This window comes from Poecilia reticulata, linkage group LG16 (genome assembly GCF_000633615.1).
Source record: "Poecilia reticulata strain Guanapo linkage group LG16, Guppy_female_1.0+MT, whole genome shotgun sequence".
NCBI lineage: Eukaryota > Metazoa > Chordata > Actinopteri > Cyprinodontiformes > Poeciliidae > Poecilia > Poecilia reticulata.
This window is the reverse complement of record NC_024346.1, coordinates 21,403,886-21,424,194: the sequence shown is the minus strand read 5'-3', so window position 1 is coordinate 21,424,194 and position 20,309 is coordinate 21,403,886. Positions and strand designations below refer to the sequence as shown.

Sequence of the window (20,309 nt, the reverse complement as noted above, 5' to 3'; positions counted from 1 at the left end):
TTTTTGGTTTTTGGAGAGGATCATAAAACATAGACACAGTTTAACTTGGTAAAGCTCATCATTAATGTCAATGTCCCTGCAAACAGATATCATCTATTTATGCTGCTTTAAACAACAAATAAGGCTTGCGAATGTTTCACAAACTGTCAGCAGATTTCTCTACGGCAATATTAGAAAAAAAAGGCAATTTTGTATTCTGCTGTAAGGAATAGCAGTAAGAGGAGCTCTGTGTGATGCTCTGACCTGCCTTGTGTCCATAAGGAACGACCAGAGACAAAGAGCTCATGTCAGAGTTTTGATTGATATTGTTGGACACTTTCTAATTCAGGACAAAATACCAACTTGTTTGATCAAAACGTCATAAGAACTTTCACAAAGGTCAAGTAAAAGCTTCCATTTCAGTGTTTCTAAAATGAGTCTTCTGCTGCACAAATACAAAACACGTTCAGCATCACAAAGATTTTCAGTTTAACTGTATACACTGCTGCCGTCTACGTATTTGATTTATCCTCTGCGGAGGAACTTCATGCAATCTTACTCAAGTTCTCTGGGCTTCAAATGATTCTGCTTGAGTGCTAACAATGAAACAGTTTACAAGTTATTGCAGCAGATGTAATCAAGACCAGACCCTTCTCTTCTATACCTTATTGTTGGTTCAAAAGCAAGACAGACATAAAAAAAGAAAGAAAGAAAAGGTGCGCTTTTGAAAAATACATTTATGGTTTGTAACATTTACATCTTTTAATAGACTTTGAAGTAAATTTACAGAAGTTGTAAAGTGTAACCACTGTGACAGAATCGTCTGTGTAGTTTCATTGCCTCTTGTCCAGACTCAACGGCTGAAAACCACGTCAGTCAATACTCCCGCCGTAGTAGGGATTACCTGCAGAATGTTAGAAGACTCAATTTACAGCGATGGCATGGTTACGAATCCCAGAGTGGGAAAATAAAGTTTTGGGAATAATGTTTAAACCCGCAAAAACTAAAACATGGCTTAAGTCTGCTAAGGAAGCATGATTTGTACATTTATAACCCATCCAAGGCATGTCCTTTTTTCTCTCTCCTCTGTTATTAAGATCATCATAGCCATATAGATTAATCGGCAAATAATAACAGGGTTTAGTTTGTGTGTAACTGTAAACAAAATTAGCCTAAAAATCATTCCTGTAACAGAGGTGTAAATCAGGTTGCAGCATTACACATTTCAAACACCTTCTGCTTCAATTTACCCTGGAGGATACAGCAAATCTGCAGCACCTCCTGTGATGCACATTAAATCTAAATTTCATTGTAAAAGAAAAATTTGCTATATTTGTGACACTTGACTGTCACATTGTGTTAATGTGCTGGTTTAGAATTAGAGTTAGAGACATCCTATTGTGTAATTTTTCTTTGATAGCATATCAAAAGTTTGCTTTAAGCAGGAAAAGATTAAGGCAAGTAAACAGGAAGCACTCCAAAACCACCACACATTAAACAAGATTGTGAACAAGCCTCGGTTTTGGAGCTGGAGGTTAGATTGTAAACTACTGATAAATTAGTTTACTCTCTGAAAGATAAGAGTGTGCATGTGTGTATATGAATGTTTGTTTAGGCCAGAGTATAGTATGATAGTTTATCAAACTTTGTGAAACCTGTTGACCTAACGTATCAAGGTGCATTTCACATAGAAACATCTGAGAAGCTTTCTGTGGGAACCACTTGGAGAAGGGCTTATGTTTTTGGGAAAAAAAATGCAAGTAGATGGATTGGATGATTACTGTCAATCAATCACCCAATAATGAATGTTTTTTTTATAGATGCAGCAGAAAAAGTAATTGTGGATGCCGCTGCTGTTCATGGACCTGTGTGGGTGATGAGGCAAATAGCAGTAGAACGAGAGACTCCTTTATGAAGAACAATCCCACTTATTAATAATGCTGAAGTTTAACAATTTAATGTTTTTTTTTGTCTGAAATAAAGGGGAATAAAAGTGAGACTGACCTGTGAAATTTAAATATGGAGACCAAAACATAAGCCCACCCTCAGCCCCAGCAAGAAGTCTGTGCTGAGATGAAACCAACCTTCCAGAGCTATAAAAACACTGGTGCAGAGAAAACCCAGACCCTGCCTCCAAGTAAGTCATGTTCCAAATATTAGCTTAAAAATCAAATTTAAAGTCCTAATTTTGATGCTTTTCATAATTCAAAAGCATGACTATAACAGCCTTATGCTGTCATGGCTGCAGTATGAAAACTGATGTGAAAATGAAGAAAAGGATAACATGAGGGGTATCCAAAGAACTGAAAGACAACCTCCAAAGAAGTTAAAGGTGGACTCCAAGGTCAAGGTACATCAGTGTCAAATTGCACCCTCCGTCGTCATTAGAGCCAAAGTCAACTTCATGGGAGACGACTAAAAAGTGAGACTTGAAATTCCTACAGTGCATAGTGGCAACCCGCAAAGCTTCTGGGAGAATATTGTTTGAGCAGATGAGACTAAACTGGGGCTTTTTGGCAAGATGCATCAGCTCTGTGTTCACAGACGCATACAGAGAAAAGAACACTATCCCTACTGTGAAACACTGAGAATGCTCAGTTACTTTCTGGGGCTGCTTTGCTGAATCTGGCACAAGGATTCTTGAATCTGTGCATGGAACCATAAAATCTTAAAACTTTCAAGGCATTCTGGAGAGAAATGTGCTGCCTCGTGTCAAAAAGCTTGGTCTCAGTCCCTTGACTGGTGACGGTTGCCCAGGTGACATTTGATGTGGTCATACTGTTATGGCTGATCATTAAATTTATTCTCATTATTTACTCCTCTTGCTCCCTGATTCAGCCATAACTATAAAAGCTCACATTAGTATACAAATGTTCATAAGCACATTTCATGGAGAAACTTAAGTGGAGACTGATAGAAATTGAAGACCAAAAATATATATATGAGCGGAGAGAGAAATATATCTGAAAATGACAGACTTTTTTTTTTTCTATGTAGCCACTGAAAAAGGAACTCCTGACAGCACAATGCAATCAACTAAAATGTCAGAGAGAAGTGGCCCATGAGAGGAGATTGGGCCTTTAACTGCTCCAATCAACAAATGGTGCTAGGAGGCAGCAGACATCTGTCAAGAAAAACAGGCTGCAGATGAGAAAAAAAAAGTGCTCTTGTGTGACAGAAGGAGACAGCACAAAAAAGTGTTGATCTGAATGTGTGCGAGAGGGTGATCTTTAGCAGGCTAGTGGTGAAGTTACTTGGCCTTTTCAGCTTCAATCACAGCCATTCAGTTTGATGATCTTATATAAGTGCTGGTCTTCTGTAGAAATGGAAAGACAGCAGGGTATTATTTGGCCTTACTTAAAAATGATGGATAAATATACTTCTGAGGACTGGCCCTCATCACAGCATTCATATTACCACTATAATCATGAAAAGTTAGAAGAAAAAGGGAAGTTAAAAGGCTTTGAATGCCTTCTTAAAGGGAAGAAAATAATTTATTGATAAAACCAAGCATGGAGAAAGCTAATGGCTGAAGTGGCGGGTGACTAATAATGCTATATATTTTAATTTACATGGTAAAAGATGGAGAGAAAAAAAATGTGCACAATAAAATTACTAGAGCTAGCAGAAAATTAGGCCAGGGGAGGAGAGAAAGGAGAAAGGGTAAATAGGGGACAGGAGCAACAAAAGAAAATGACAACTTAAGGAAGACCATTCTTATCTTTCTTTATGTAGGTTAATTGACTGAGGAATTAAAGCAGGAAAAAAAAGATATAATGCAACTCACTGCATAGACATTAACAATAAAAGAGCTGGTAGCATATGAAATGATTCTTAACATACATCCGCACAGAGTAAGCTAGTGTGTCACCCAAGTATATTTCTAATTATCAGTTAATTGTTATTCCCTATCATTAGGAGGATGGTTTTTTAATTGTAATGTAGCCAAGCAGAAAGCCTACCTATACATGAGGGGGGCAATTAGACACCTCCATTAACCCCTGGTTAATTACAACCTCTATTGCTGCTTCCCACAGCACTTATTTTATACTCTTCCTTACCCCTCGTCTCTATCCCCGGGCCTTCATCCCTCTGTTTTCCTTCTTTTTTCCTTAATTTCTGCCCTCATTTCATTTATGTATAATCTCACTCATCCTTGATTCTTCAACTTTAACTAGCTGTAGTAAATCTAAGTAAACAACACTGATCTGTCCGGGTTAGACTGCCCTACTCTTGCTCCCAATCTTTATGTTATATTTTCACAAGTGAAACATAAAAAGTTGAATTGTAGAACTGTAGCAAAGTTTATGCTAATATGTATCATTCAGGTCTAACTAAATATGTCAGACTCATTTGAATAGAAGCCAGTTTATTTATACTCATATAGCTTTCAAAGAAGCAATTCTTTCCAGAAAATTTTATTAAGAAGGAAGCCAAAAGTAAGGAAAATATACACACACATTTTGGAAAAACATACCAGAATCATGTGAAGAACTATTTTTTTATCACTGGTGACTGTAAAGGTTCCGATGAACAAAGTACTGAGGGCGTATGGTAAATGTATTTTCTGTTAAGTGCAACAAAACTTAAACTTTATCTAAATTGCTTTTGGATTTCTGATTATTTGTACAATGTATCGTTTATTTTATCCTTGTTTTTTATGTTTGCTAAACCATTTACCTGCCAGTTATAGGATGTGAAAATTAGCATGTTTCTAGCATATTTACACATTGTATTTAGATCAAACTCAACCATCCATTTTTCTAATGAAAATTATTGAGTTTATAGGAAAAAAAAAGAATGCTTCCTAAATAAGGACATGTTTCAGAATAATCCGTTTCTAAGCTACTTCTAGAGAACATGAGACACAGCCATGACTGATGTTAAGGTGCGGCATTTAATCATAACATCAGGTGAGGTTCACTTTTAAAGAAATTCAAGTCTTGCAACTCCAAAGAGAAAGAAAAAGTTCAGTGCCTCACACCCGCATTGCAACATGTCAGTGTTATTTAATTCTGACATGTTGCAGAATTAAACACTCCACCACAACTGAGTAGTGGAGTTCATTCGTAGACCTGCAAACACTCAAGTCCAAACTTGCAAACAAAACTACAATAATTTGGGATTTGTTTTCCATCTTTTCGTTAGTATTACTGTACAGCAGCAGCCTAATGTGACCTCTAAAGCTAAACAAAATCAAACAGCCAAAAATAACATCAACAAAAAGCTGAATTGAGGTGTTGGCTGACTATGACCAAAACTCATGCAAATGTATATGTGTACCTCATTAAACGGATCCTAAAGATAAGAAATTGATTCAAATTTCTTATATTGGTCAACAGTAACTAAGTTGTTACTTTGAGGGTGTGGGGGCATTTCACCCCAGTCCTAAAGCAGCGCCAGATCATTACACTGTTTTATTTTGAATAGTCTGTTATTTTTCTGAAAGGTTGTTATATTAGCATTAGACCACATGTAACTGGATGCACACCTTGTAAAAAGTTGTACCGTCATACCACAGAGTATTTCCCAGAGGTATTAGGAATCATGAAGATGTTTTTTGGGTGAGGGGGGAAGTGAGAGAGACAGATCTTTCTCTTCGGTTTTCTCAGCAGTGAGTTTGATCTTAGAACTGTCCCACAGAGGCAATTTTTGCCAAGTCTCATTGTAGAATCATGGACACTGGGCCTTACTGAGTAAAGTGATACCTGCAGAGCTTTTGATATTACTCTGGGTTTCTTTGTGACCTTCTCAACTCTTCAACTGACTTTAGTTTCTCCTGTGTTGTTGATACTTTTAAGTTTTTCTTAGAATACTTTATGTATTTCTGCTTTCTACAGGTCAGGCAGTTATTCGTAAGGCTGATGAAATAACATTATAATGTTAAAATGTCTTTGATGATCAAACATTAAAGTGTAACAAAATAAGCAACAGAAGAAATATGGATATTGAAAAATTCTTTTTTTTTTATTTCACAGCACTGCAAATTTCCTCCCAGTCTTACTATTCTTGCTGACATTTTCAACTCCGTTAATGAACTCATTGCAGGACTTAGCAACTAAATATGAAACTGAGCTACAAGGACAGACATCATCTCTGTTGAGAATGATATTTGCACTCCTTGATCTGAGCATTTTCACCCAGAGAGCAATTCTTAAATTGCATGCTGTAGCATCATAGAATTTAAAAATCAACCTTTTCTGCAAAGGAGAAATCGTTCATTAAGTGAAAGGTTACCAGAGCTTTTTTTTATTATACTAACTGGTGTTTTCAAGCTTTTTTAAGAATCAGAATGATTCCTCTTGCCATTAATCTTGTGCCTCCCTAATAAGAACTTAACATAGGATATATTTGAAAAATTATGCCTGCTAGAAAAATATCTCCTTGGTTTTATTTTAGAGCAACATGGACCACAGCAGCCCAGCATAAGCCGAGGTGGCTTGATTCATGCCTTAAAACCACATCAAAAGCAAACCATGATTGTTTATTTCTCTAACCGGGTGTCTTGTCTTAATAATTGAAACCACATTTGTTTTTCAGATTATTAGCCACAGCAAAATCAATTCCTAGCAGAAGTTTTCCATACTCAAACTACAGCCTTAACTTTACATCATACATCTATTGATTATTAATTTACTGATCCTAAATAAATAAGATTAAGACACCACGCTTTAGAAAGCTGCATATTTTTTGTGGCACTCTTTACTCAGTCTAATGCCCTTATCTCCTTTTCAGTTTTCATTAGCACTACTCTGAACTACGTTAGTGCCTAAAATTTCTCTATAAATGTATGCACTGTCAATTCATAGTGAAATCTGTGATAACATTAATAAATTCTTGTCCAATTAATTCTAGACGATTCTTTCAAAGAGACAGCCAGATAAAAATAAAAATCATTCTAAATACTGCATCTTTAGTGGAGCAGGAGAAAATCAGAGGAACAAATTGGGGAAAAAAAGACGAGGGTAAACAATGTCTATTGTTCTACTAGAAAAGACAATAATGACTGATAGAACTGGGGTGGCTAAAGAATACACAATGGTCTTTAATTGACTCATTAGAGAGGGAGAAAATGAACTAATGAGCAGAGAGAAGGCTGGAGCTGAACTGCTTGGTAAGCAGAACGGACAGCAATTTAGTTTATTAAATCTAGGCAAAGCAATATTGTTTTTTTTTCACAAAGAGAAGAGAGAGTATGAGGTTTGGGGGGACGGAGGGGTGGAAAGCCAAACGGTGTGGAGGAAATGGTCTTACGAGCCTAAGTATTTTAGTTAATTTGGCCAAAATGTACCATTGTTTTGATTATACTTTTGGGTGGCATGTGAAGTTGGCATCAAGGAACCATGAATCAAATTACAGTTACAATCTGAGGATTATAACGAAACAATGAAATTAACCATCATGCAGACCATTTATGATACAATGTGGACCTGGTTAGGTTTATAATTAGCCAAGAGCCGCCTGGGGTTGTGATTAGGAAAACAAGGTCCAATGATAAAGTGTAAAGCGATGGAAATCAGACTGTGTGTGTCTGTGCATACCTCCAGGTGTTCCAGGATGTAAGGAGGGTTGGTCATGCCCAGCCTCAGCATGGCTCCTTCAGGTATCTCCTGCACTAATCTCCACAGTAACGTAGGCAGGTCTGTCCCTATGTCTCTGCCGTAAGCACCAGTGTCTTCACTTGTCAACCAGATCTCACACACTCCCTCTGGAAAGATAGGTGGAAAGAAATCACACAAAATTTAAAAAAACTAATTAGAAAAGCTGTGCTTTTTAAAGCTTTTCATGTCAAAACTGGTGACATAACCAAAAAAAATGTTTTATAACCAATAAGTAGTTTAGGATCATCCGGAAGGGATGATTGCACAAAAAGAAAAAACAAATTGCTGAATTAGGTAAAAACTCCCATGTGGGCTTTCTCTACTTTGATTGTAGCTGCCTTTACACGTCAGGGAATGTCAGGCTTCATCAACAGAGTTTAAAATAACTTCACCTATTGTAGGTAATGAATATTAAACCCCCTAGGTTGAAGCCGGTTGGGGATTTTCAACAAAAGTGATCTGTTTGTATCCCAAGAAATCAGCTGTGGGACAACCTGTGAATTTACCTCAGATATGTTACCAGTGTGGCAAAGTAAAAGCAATTGAGACCAGAAGTAGCTCACACAAAATGGGAAAAGGAATCGTTTTGTATAAAAGGAGAGGAATTAACAAAAAAATAAACTTGTGTTTAATCAAAATCCATTTTTCTTTGTTTTGTCAATTTATGCAAATTTGCTCGAGCCACCAATAGCCCACATCCTCGGCTTGCCAACAGCTCTCCTCCAAATGCTTTCCCTCCTTTACGTCACTAAGCCCCTTGCTGTCAGTACCTAAATGCTCCAAGGCTTTAGTAGAACCCTATTCATGACAGTCAGTGACAAGCATTAAAAATAACCATCCTACAAACAATTACTGCAGGAATGGGAAGGTCAGATGCAGCAAGAGGGGATGATCTACTGGCTTCACAGTAAATTAGAGCCACGCTCAGTGCTACTGTCTAATGATCTGTCACTGGGCTGTAGGTTTGGAAATGGTCGAATGTCTGCTTAAGCTATGTGTTAAGACATATTATCTCATGCAGGCACACAAAAATAGATTTGCACTTACAGAGGCACAAGGCAAATTGCACGCACACTGGCATAAAAATGTGCGCAACCATCATTATCATTAACTGTGCGAGGACAGACAGAAAGATGCATGTGGTCATTTAGATAGCAAAAATTATGCTTGGCTAATTGGACAATAGTGTGTCTGTGTGGCGGTTGCGTCAAACAGAGAGATACAGATGATACAAAGTAGGAGTTGGATGGATTTTCATGGGAGGGCTGAATTAAAACTGATGGAAGTGTAATTGTCAGAAGCTGATTTAAAAGGTTTGGAGATATCATCATCATGAACATTAAAATGCAATGAAGATTTCCGAAACCAACCAATGTCTGAAAACATCAAAACCAACAACTGATCTCACATTCTCAGATCATATCACGCCAACATCAACACACACATACACGCACACACAACACAGTGTGTCCTTTGTGTGGGACTCGGTAACAGTGGAGTTCATTAGTTCTTTTTATCTTTTTAGACTTCTTTTAAAATAATTTTCTGGGAATACCAGCGATGTTTCACCATCATCACAGTTGCAAAAGCAATCTTTTTTTCTAAGGGCCGCTGAAAAGCTCGAGGTCAAGCTCCACACTGGGACATATTAACCACCGTCAGTATTCATAATTAAAAAGAATCTGTTGAAATTACATTACTGAAGTGGTGTTTTGCAGCAAGATGATTTATCCATAATTTGAGACGTTTCTGATCTTTCAGTCCTAAACGATGGTGCTGAGTGGAGTTCTCTCTCAACTTGTACGGGATAAATTATTTCAGTCTCACTCCCATGTCAAGGCCCTTTACTGCATCATCTGCATCCTGAGATTGAGTTTTTTTCCCCCTACATCTAGCCCATCGGCAGTCAGATTTAACGCAACAGCTCTGCCCCAGAGGAGCCACCCCTGAGAGGCTGCTTAATACAGGGTCAGACCTGTGGTTAATTGGTCTGAAAACTGAATGTATTCCTCCCAAAAACAAAATTCCTGAGATTCCAACAACACAATGCTGTCGAGGTTGTGTAACGTCTGCTTTACACACACCTATTGTGGCTTCCTAGTTCACTATGTTGAGAGGAGGGTGATGCTTTGGAAAATCTCATGTTTACTCAAGGCCATAGTCATTAGTAGATCTCCAGATAAACCCAACAACCTGACCAATAATATGGCCTTTGGCTTGCCTCTCTCTGTTCCTTGTCATTAGGTGTGCCGATGGTGTTATTGTTGGCCAGGAATGTAGGGAAGGTAGCCGTCAGGAAAAGCCTGCTTGTCCTCCTCTCTCCATCTGGTTAGATACAAACTACACAGCTGCTTCCTCAGGGTAGGAGCAGTAGTGTCTGGTCGAAATTATGTTCCCAATATTACTTAGAAGCACTAATTACTAAATATGATAAGTGGAGTAATGATCAGGCTTTTCTATTCCACACTGATTTCTAGTGTTGCTTAGGGTCTTACATAAGCAAAAAGAAAACGAAAAAAAAAAAGGAGAGAGGGTTGGATGTGCGGGGGGGTTCGGCCTTTGATAGAGGAAGCAGCTCTGATTCAAACAGTATATCAGAAATCAAAATATTTCCACATACCGTTGTGGAAGATATTTGCTTCCTTTCAGATTTTTCCTGTTTTTGCTGTTCCCTCCAGCCCCCCTGCCAGGCCCTCAAATTAATTTTTCAGATCACTATACAAATTTTTAAATCAGCAAAAGATATGCAGAGTAAGTACAAAACACACACTGAAGTACTACATTAGTTTTAAGGCAGATGTAAAATGTACACCTTCCAAAAGGTGCATCTCATAAATCAACAATACTTTCACAAATGTATTGGGAACCATTTTTATTTATTTTATTTTTTTTGTGAAATCATTTTCTTTTTGGTCAGCAGTGGTTTCCATCTTAGATGCCTTCCATGAACACTTTTGTTGCCCAGCCTGTTTCCTATCATTGCATCATCAAAGTGAGGTCTAAAGAGCTTTAGAAGCTATTCTGGGTTCTTTCGTGACATCCTGGAAGAGTCATTTATGTGATCTTCTGGGAAAGTTCCCCACTGTTCCATGCTTTCTCCATTTGTGGATAATGGCTTTCACTGTGGTTTGCTGGAGTTCTGAGGCCTTAGTTTCTCAGCTAATCATGAATTTCTTTAGATCATTCCATGATGTGTTGCTTTTGAGATTACTTAGCCAACTTTAGGCTCTTAAACAGGTTCAAGCATGGTGTGGCTAGTGAAACCTAACACAAAAGAATATGGTTTATTATAGTTAATTAATGGTTTGCCAAAAGGGGCAGTTTTATTTCCAAAACGGGTTTGGTTGGGTTGAATATATGTTTTTCCTTAATAAATGTTCAAAACTATTTGAAAAAGTCCTCTGATTAGCCGTGTCATAATGAATATAAACATCTTTCCTCAAACAAAAAGCATCCAATTATTGTGTCAAGACTCAGAAATACTTGTTTAAAACTGTGAGCAGTAGGTAATAAAATAAAATGAAAAATAATTAGGATATTGTAACACATGATTTAATAAATTTTCTTTACATAAAAAATAGCAAAACAGTTCTAAATGTTCTTTTATGTTTCTGATCACAGGATGTGATCCCCAATAACAAATGAAGTTCTATAATTTCTACTAGCACTGCCATATTACTATATAAAATTCTGCTGCAGAAAATTGTATTGGGTTTTTTAAAACGATAAACACAAGCTCAGTAAATTAGGATTTTATTTTCTAGGGTAGACAAAAACAGTATCTACCCTATATTTCACTTGATATAAAGGTAAATTAAGAAACAACAGAGAGAGGAAACAGTTACACTGTGACGAACTTCCTTTTGTCTTTGTCCAAGAACAACAGACGAATAAGCCTCAACCTGCGTTATACACATCAATCAATCAACACTTCAGCTTTCCACCAAATATTTGCTAGCATTCTGTGTGAGTGCACAGCTAGTTTATATGGCTACTATCACTCAAAAGCAAGGGTAAAAACTAGGCACAATTTGTGAAGATATCTGCCTAATTCTTGTAACTTTAAATATATTTAAGAGTCTTGGCCATACTTTTTAAGTAACTATGCAAATATGAATAGCTCTGCAGATTTAGGGTTAGTGTATAGTTTGAGAAAATGCAAACTTTTTAATGAAGTGGTTTTACAGACTGTTTTACAGAGTTAGGAGTTAGGTATGTTGTACCTTTGAGTAGAAATAGGAAGACCTGGGACACAACACACAGGTTTAGCTGCACACCAATTTATTTCTTCTGGATCCAATGTAGTTTTACGTTTGTGACAGCAAGGGACAGGATGTCCTGGTTGTCTAACAGTTATATAGCGCTGCTCAGCACAAAGGATAAGGACTCTATGAACAGACTGGAATGATTTTTAATATTTCTCCTGAAATAAGCTAAATAAAGATATATTGCAAATATTCTGCAAAACTGGAATAGGTAAACATCTAAAACATGACTGTGGCTTTGTAAAAACACTCCAAAAGTAAACTACTATTGAAAGGCTACCAGACTTGATTTTCAGAATACTTCAAATTGCAAAAATCTTTGCATTTTATCATCGGTTTTGTAGCAAAATGTAGAGTGTGTCAAGTAAACAGAAGCCACATGTGAAGCTCAAAATAAGTGGACAGTCAAATAAAAAAAACATTGCTCATTCACTAAAAATATTTTCCTAATGTGATCATTTGGAATAGAAGATAAAAAACAAGCCCCCCAGAGTAGATTTTTGTATATTCCTGTATACTATATGCACATTGTTAAACAAAAAAACAAGCAAATTTCATTCCTTCCCAATCATATGTGTTCATGTTTAACATTTGTTTTATCTTAATCTTTCTGGCAGCATGTTCATATGGATTGGGTGCCACAGGCAGTAATGAAAATTATAATATACATGCAAATTCAAAATATGCCACTGAATTATCTGAAAGGGCATATTTCCAAGGACATAATTCAAAAATGGGGACATGAAGTTCCAGTATATAGTGTCCATGTCTCAAAAACAAGAGTTTGGCATTTAAAGTGTTAAAACTGATTTATTTTTTCCTGACTGTGTTACTTGACTGGCTTGTTAAATGTGAAAAGCTTATTTAACTTTGCAACATGCAAGAAAACAACACCATGTCTAGTTCTTACTTTACAACCCATGCAAAGTTTTATCCAATAAAAAAAATAATAAATGAAAATAAAAATATCTGTATTACCCTCAGATTTGTAGTTAAATTACATTTGTGGGTAGCTTTTTTGATAAAGAAGGGCTTTCTAAAAGGTTCTGTAATATTGGCCAAATATGTGCATTGTGATTTGAAGTAGGTCTATTAACATGTACTAGTTTCATTTATTAAGTGGACAATGGAAATATGAATCATGGTTTCCAAGCTAGGCATTTCAAATATTTTCATTAAAAAAAACCCCACACATCTGAAGTACTTCTTAAGCAAAAGAGCAAGACTTATTTTAACCGTTACCTTTCCTCAAGTATAATACAAATGCATAACTACCTCAATTAGATGCTGCTAAGATCAATCAGTTCACTTGTTTAACATCAATGTGCATCAAAGTACACATTAGAAATGCATAGCATAAATGCCACACTCATTTAAAGCAAGGCCTTCCTAGAAATGATTCATTTCTTCACATGAATTACAAACACCTCAGTTACAGCCAAGCAACACTTCTGTACAGTGCCAAAGACTGGAAGGCCTGTCTGACCTTCAATCACATTAGTGTGTTTCCTATCCTCAACTGCTTCCCGCTGGCTATCTTATTCCACAGTAAATCTCCTCACTCAGCACTGGGAGAAAGAAATCGTGGGAAGATGTCAGCGAACAAGGTTTATAAAATCAGGGAAATTCTGAGGAGAGAAAATTAAGCTTCTGCACATTGAAGTTAAAAATTAGGAATTGATCGACACTAAGAGAAGTACATCAATACTATTTAATATTTAGTGCATTTTAAATGTCGATATGCTGGTAAATGTATCTGAGCATGCATAATTAAAAAATATAACAAACATTACTAAGAGCATAAACACCCTAACACTATAAATTTAAGAGTTTTATTTGCCTATTTATTCCTACTTCAAAAAAAAAAAAAAAGACTCTTAATCTGAAGATGTTTGAAGCAAAGAAATCAACTGAGATGAAAACAATTATTGTAATTCTTAAACTTTACTAATAGAAACATTTTCTGTCATGCACACAGCTCAAAACCGAACACTCACTAGCGCTCATCTTACAAAACTCAACACTACAATTCATACACCAACACACATACACACACAACAGCTTAATTGCAGTAATTAACCATCCTAATTTAGAGCAACGACTGTGACTGTTGACGTGGTGTGTGGGTGTCTTGGCAGGTAGCATAATCATCATGGATAAACCTAACACACACTTTTACATGCAATCATCCTCTCACAGGCGCGTTTAATAAAGACATGCCCATGTGAATGCACATAGACATGTTCATGTTCCACATGCATGTGTTTATTCATGTGTGGCTGTACATGCATGGCTTTGTCAGCAGCCCACACAATCCTTTAAATACCAACACATCAACTTTAGCCTACTTTCACACATACTTCTGAACCGCAGGCGTGACCTTTTGTGTGTGACTGCGCATGAGATAGGATGTCGAGATACATCAAAAGATGTGTGGGTATATATATAAGACATCCTCAGGTCTTGTGTGTGGTATAAGACCCTGCAATTATGTATGTAGGTCACACACGTTCTATGGATTTATCAACAGTAATTGGCAAGTGTGCTGCAGATTTTGTCCAGTTGGGCAATCATTTTCTGTGTATGTCATGAATGTTGGTTGTCATAAAGGAAGCTAATTTCAACATTTACCTTACAAGTTGGTAATGAATAATCTGAACGTATATTATGTTAGTGATGACCAGAAATATGTGAACAGCAAAGAAAAAATATTTAACCTATTTATTGCAAGGTAATTGAGGTGCACTTAAACATCAGAATCAGGAAAATGTGACATGATAGAGGTGCAGTAGAATAGATATTCTGTAGACATGGTATAGTTTAAAATGTAAACTACAAAAAAGGATAAATAAGCATCACAATTAAAATTACAGACTGGGCTGACTTGTCCAGTAAATGTTATGACAAAATTTCCTGTCTGAAAAATGGTGTTTACTGTGTTTCATTATGGTCTCAGTGAGACTGGAGTATTTTTCAAGTTTTTTGTCAGAGTAGATATTTTCTTGAAGACAGATTATAAGAAGGAAACTTTATAATTTTCAAAGATAAAATCTAGCATCAGAAAATCCTGTAGATAAGAAATGACAGCTATTTTTTTGAGTAGACAAGTAAAAATATTAGAAACTCATATGAAACAAAAAACAAATACAAATTACATCTCGCTCACAATAAGAACATATTCCCTGAATCTAATTCTATTTCAACCATCTCTGTTCAGTGTAGACGTATCCAGATGAGGTTCAAATAGTCTAGTTTAGATTACTAACTAGAGATACAAAATGACATCCTAAATTTCCCAAAATTATGGGATGCCAATTTATCTCATAATTTTGAGATAAATGGGTATGAGCACCAGCAGGAAGCTCTGAAGCAGATTTTAATCATTAGCAAATAATGGTTGTCCATTGCAGGATTCTCACAGTGCTTGCAACCCAATTCCTTGCCTGTCACTCCTGTACCTTAAATGCTATGACAAAAAATATTTAAAAGAGGTGGGAATGGGGTGCCATGTGGATCAGTGGTAGAGCAGGGGCACCTTATGCTGAGACTACAGTCCTTGATGCAGCTGTCCTGCATTTGATTCCTGGCCCCAGGTTATTTCCTTCATGACATCTCCTTCTCTCTCTGGACTACCTTCTGTCCAGACGATAATGAATAAAGGTCACTAGTGCCAAAAAGAAGAAGAAAAAAAAAAAGAAGGTAGGGACTTCAGTCCTCCTATGCCCACAAGCTACTTCTCCTCTTACCTCTCAAACATATTTAGGGGAAGATGACAACTAGCTAGTGCTTAGTGAGACAGGCTTTACTATGATGGGAAACAGTGCTGTGTTTTAGTATGAGATTTTATTGTACACCTCTGGTTAGTAGTTTCCTGCATCATCAACAACACTTTTACAAGTGTGTTGACCAGTTAACTCTTTCAGGATAAAAAAAACTATACTTTGTATACTTTGTTATGAAGTGTAGAGTGGATAAAACAAGGACTTACCCACTCACTTAAGAGCCAGTATAAGCCTATCAAGATAATGAACTTGTACCATACGTCATTAAAAGCACACAAAATGAAGCTGATACAGAGACAGCAGACTGGTGGGACGATTGGATTACAGAGAGTGTGAGGGGAGAGAGATTTAAGGGAAGCTACAAGGACAGATCTCATTTCTGTATGGTTCAGAGACTTCAGGAACTGCAGAGTGCTTGGGGCATTAGACACACAAACACACACGCATGCGCGCACACACACATCCCAAAACCGAGATTATATATGGAAATGAGTTCCTATTAAAAAGTCATTGAAGTGGTAATGGTTCATATCGTCTGTCAAGAAGTCAAGGCAGTGGACACACACATACACACCAATACTTTCAGCCACATAGATGAACTTAGCTACAATACACACCCATCCACACGCATATAGCACCACGGTTGTGTTATTAATCAGACATAATAAGGTTTAACTCCTTTCAATTCAAGGCTGTTGACCTAATTTTTTGAGGGTTGTTTGTGTGAACGTGTGTGAACGTGTGTGCCCGCGTGGGCAATAATTTGATAAATAATAATACGTCTGGTCAGTATTTATGCTAATATATTCATGAGCCACTAGCAGGCATCATGTTTGTGTTTGTTAATTCATTTAGGCAGCGTGTGCAGGGTGTATCTGTGTGTTCGTTTGGAATTAGTTAAACCGACAAAGCCTGGACGAACTATGCACTCAGGCTTGTGTATGTGCAAGTGTTAATTGGGTTAATGTTATTTAATGTAAAAACATGCATGCATTAATGAAGTACTATGCTATAAAACATTATCTCTACTATGTAAATGTTAGTATTTTTATGTAAACATATTGGACATTTTCCCTATTGAGACTTTGGAATACTGACTGTGGTTTGTTTACTGAATGAAATAGTGACGACAGCGATAAGCCATAAGGCAGAGCTACTGATCCCAATCGCTACACATTTATTAAAGCCTCATTAGACGGCTCAAATACCATCACTACTCACTACTTAGTACCTACTACTAAGAAGCACTAAGTACTACTTAGTACCTATTAAACATTGCGTATTTTAACATAAGACAATTAATATAACAAGTATCCACTATGTAGGTGCCCAGGTATAGGTTGGATTAATTTTATTTACAAACTGCCGTTTCAGTCATTTCAGTCATTTCTATAACTGTATAGAAATGACTATAACAGTATTAGGTCATCTTGAAATTGCAATGTTAATGTGTAAAATTGTGATATTTCCAATAAAGCCACAATTTCTTTCATGTTTTCTTATCCATTTTGTTAGGCCTTCAGCACTGAGAGCATTGAAGAACCGTCTGGGAATTTTCACCAGCGAGACTCATACGAGGTCGTTGAACTTTAATGAAAGTGAGAATTTTAGATGCTTCAAACCACCTTTTTTAACATTGCAAATTAACATGACAACAACAATTGTAATGTGTTGTTCAGAGCTTGTCAACATGTTTGGCGCAGGTTGTAGTCCTGATGAATCTTATTTGATCAAGGTGGGCCAGAGAACCTTTCTTTACAGCAACATGAGAACATAATTCTGCTGTAGGATATGCAGTTCATTTTACTCTAGGAAGAACACAAAAGCACAATCTGGGAGAGAGGGATGGAAGGAGAGCCGAAAGGTTTAAGTATTCAACTATATGTAGTTAACAGCTATTTCGTGGTATCTGAACATAAACCCTGTGGTCTAGGGGATTTATTCTAAGTGACAATAGGTGAATAAAACTGTTAGTACGGCGACTAGCTGTCAGAGGAACACTATCTGTGCTCATCAAGGTGCATGTGGCAAGTTTAAAAAAGGTAACTATTTGCACAGTACAGGGAAAAGCAACCTTCTGCCAAAGAGAGCTACTTCATGGTTATTGATACACAGGGTTTACTTTTAGTTATATCACTTAATGATTTATCTTTTGAACAGCTCCAAGGCAAACTGATATGATCTTTAGGGTAGACCTGGTGTTTGCAGGCACTTTGTGGGTGACTCCTGATGTAGCACATTTAAGCGACAAGATAATTCAAAGTGATTTATATACAAGGTATAATGTATACAAGGTATACATTGCAGGGACATAAATGAAAAAAAAGTTGGACTAAAAACAAAAGTTAATGTTTCAATTATTAATAGAACAGTCAAAGGCAACTCTAAGATGAATGGGTTTTTAACCTTGATTCAAAGGAACTCAGGGTTTCAGTATTTTAGCCGTTTTCTGGAAGTTTGTTCCAGATTAGTGGAGCATAGAAAACTGATTAAGCTAACTACAGCAACACACCACCTTCATCTGTCTCTCTGTGCAGAGCCGTAGCCATCATATTCAAGTCACATCTAGGAACACAAACTGTGTATTTACCCTGTTTCTGTTTTTTTGATATTTTGTGTACTTTGCTTTTCATTCTTGCCTGTTCCTTGTTCTTATGATCATCTGTTTTATACTTCTCTTTTCAGAACTAATTGCCTCCCAGTTGTGTATTTTTTGCTGGTATGTTTATAAAACATACATTTTCCAAAGAAATGTTCCCTTGACAAAACATTTGAAACCAGTACAAAAAAAAAGGAAAGTGGCGTCAATGTATTCAATGATTAGTCAATTACTGTCACTACACAGAGATCACTAAAGGTAAAATGGAAAACAACAAGCGCAAAGGAGGGATAAGGAGAGATTCGGAGAGGCGAGTGCTGCAGACAAGTCCCAACATGTCCCAGGCATGGTTATTGTGAAACCCATACAGCGTCACTCTCCTTTCATCCTTGCCGACAATCAGACTCTATTTTTAACCAAATTTTAATATTGTTTACACCCCTTATAAATGGCCCACTTAAAAATAAAGAAGCAGGGCCTTTAAAATTATACATCTTCCTGAGCTGAATTGAAAAGATAACATTTCTAAAACAATAGTCACAAACTGTGAATGTACTTCTACAATATGTTTCAACACATCTTATAGAACAAACATTACGAAATAAATCCCTGAACATTGCACAAGTATTTGTGTAAATAAAATGTGATGCTTTATCATACCTTTATGATCAAATGTTCATAAAGGTATGATGAACATTATATAAAAATAAGAAAAACTGCAGCCATGCCAGAGTTGGAATGTTAAGATACTTTGTATTCTGTTCAGATTAGGCTTAAAACTACTTTTTTTCAGAAAAGCTACAATAAGTAAACATTTTAACAACTACTGTTGCATCTGAACAACCCTGATCAAATTGTAATAAATATTTCATATTTATTAACAATACCAATAAAAGCTGTTATTGGGGCACTATGCATCAACACAGACAAGAAATGACTGAAACAGAAATGCTTTTTGTAAAATTGCACATTTCTGTTGACAGATTAAACTGTAAATAAACAATGTTAAAATGTTAACTAAATGAAAACATTTTTAAAATAACCCTCGACTGTTGGAGTAACAAAAAGTAAAACCCTGGTTTAACAAACCCCAGTTTACCTCCCACCTACTTGATTTTGACAATGTGTGTAAAACTGCCCTTTCATAACATTTCAAATAAAAATACAATGAATGCAGAAGCACAGTAGGTCACCATATTGGATTCAAAATACATCGGATTTAAATAGCATAACAGTCTGTAACCAGTACAAAACAAACCTAAAACAAGTCTTTTTAATGGTAAAAACTTTATACACAAAAGAATCATTGTAGTAAATTATAACAAGGAACATGTTTGCTTCTGAAAAATAAAACAAGAAAAGAAGAATGGCTCTTTGTTGCTTTCATTGCAATTTAGTGTCCAAAAGTTCACCACAAAACACTGAATCTGATGGGCGGGGGGGAGAAACATTATTTGTCAAGAGGCAATGTCACCCACAACCTCAGGCATTAATAGAGAGGTTGAGTTGAAACAATTAGAGGAAACGTTTACTTGCCGACAATAGTTTCAAGCGTTTGTAGAGCTTTTCTCTGAGGTCTCTGAGTGTGTTTCCACTTATTTGTGTATGCGCGTGTGCCTCAGCTGTCTCCCCTGTAGCCTTTTCATGTCACCCAACTCTAGGGGCTTGCGGCTGTGGCCATGGGTGGTCCAATATGTGAGAACTGCTTCCTGCAGGGGGTGTGAAGAGACCCCCTGATGGTATCAAAATATATACCACAGAGGGATGAAATACACACAAATGTATGCCTAAATACCACACAGAGCTGCAAATCACACCAAAAGGAAGCGAATGTTTTACACTTCAGATATGATGGCAGTTCATTTTTGCTTTTGGGTCACAGAGCTAGAACAAGCCGAAGTTTATTTTTATTTTCTTAAATAGTGTCCCATTCCCTTCAGCAGTCTTTCCAAAAAAAAAAAAAAAACTAACTTTGAAAGTTTGTCAGTTAGCTATGAGTATTGTTGACAATCACGTCATTAGAATAAGCTATTTAAATCTAAAATGAAATACTCAAACTTCAACTTACTTACATCTGTATTAC

General features: G+C 36.6%; 1 protein-coding gene across 1 annotated transcript in view; it reads right to left on the bottom strand.

The window, feature by feature from the left end:
- Window positions 1-20,309, bottom strand: part of cdkal1 (CDK5 regulatory subunit associated protein 1-like 1) — a 182,521-nt gene that overhangs the window by 65,795 nt on the left and 96,417 nt on the right. The window contains exon 9 of the mRNA XM_017309343.1: window positions 7,521-7,687. Within this exon, the coding sequence (XP_017164832.1) occupies window positions 7,521-7,687 (167 nt within the window). The remainder of the gene's footprint in view (window positions 1-7,520; window positions 7,688-20,309) is intronic.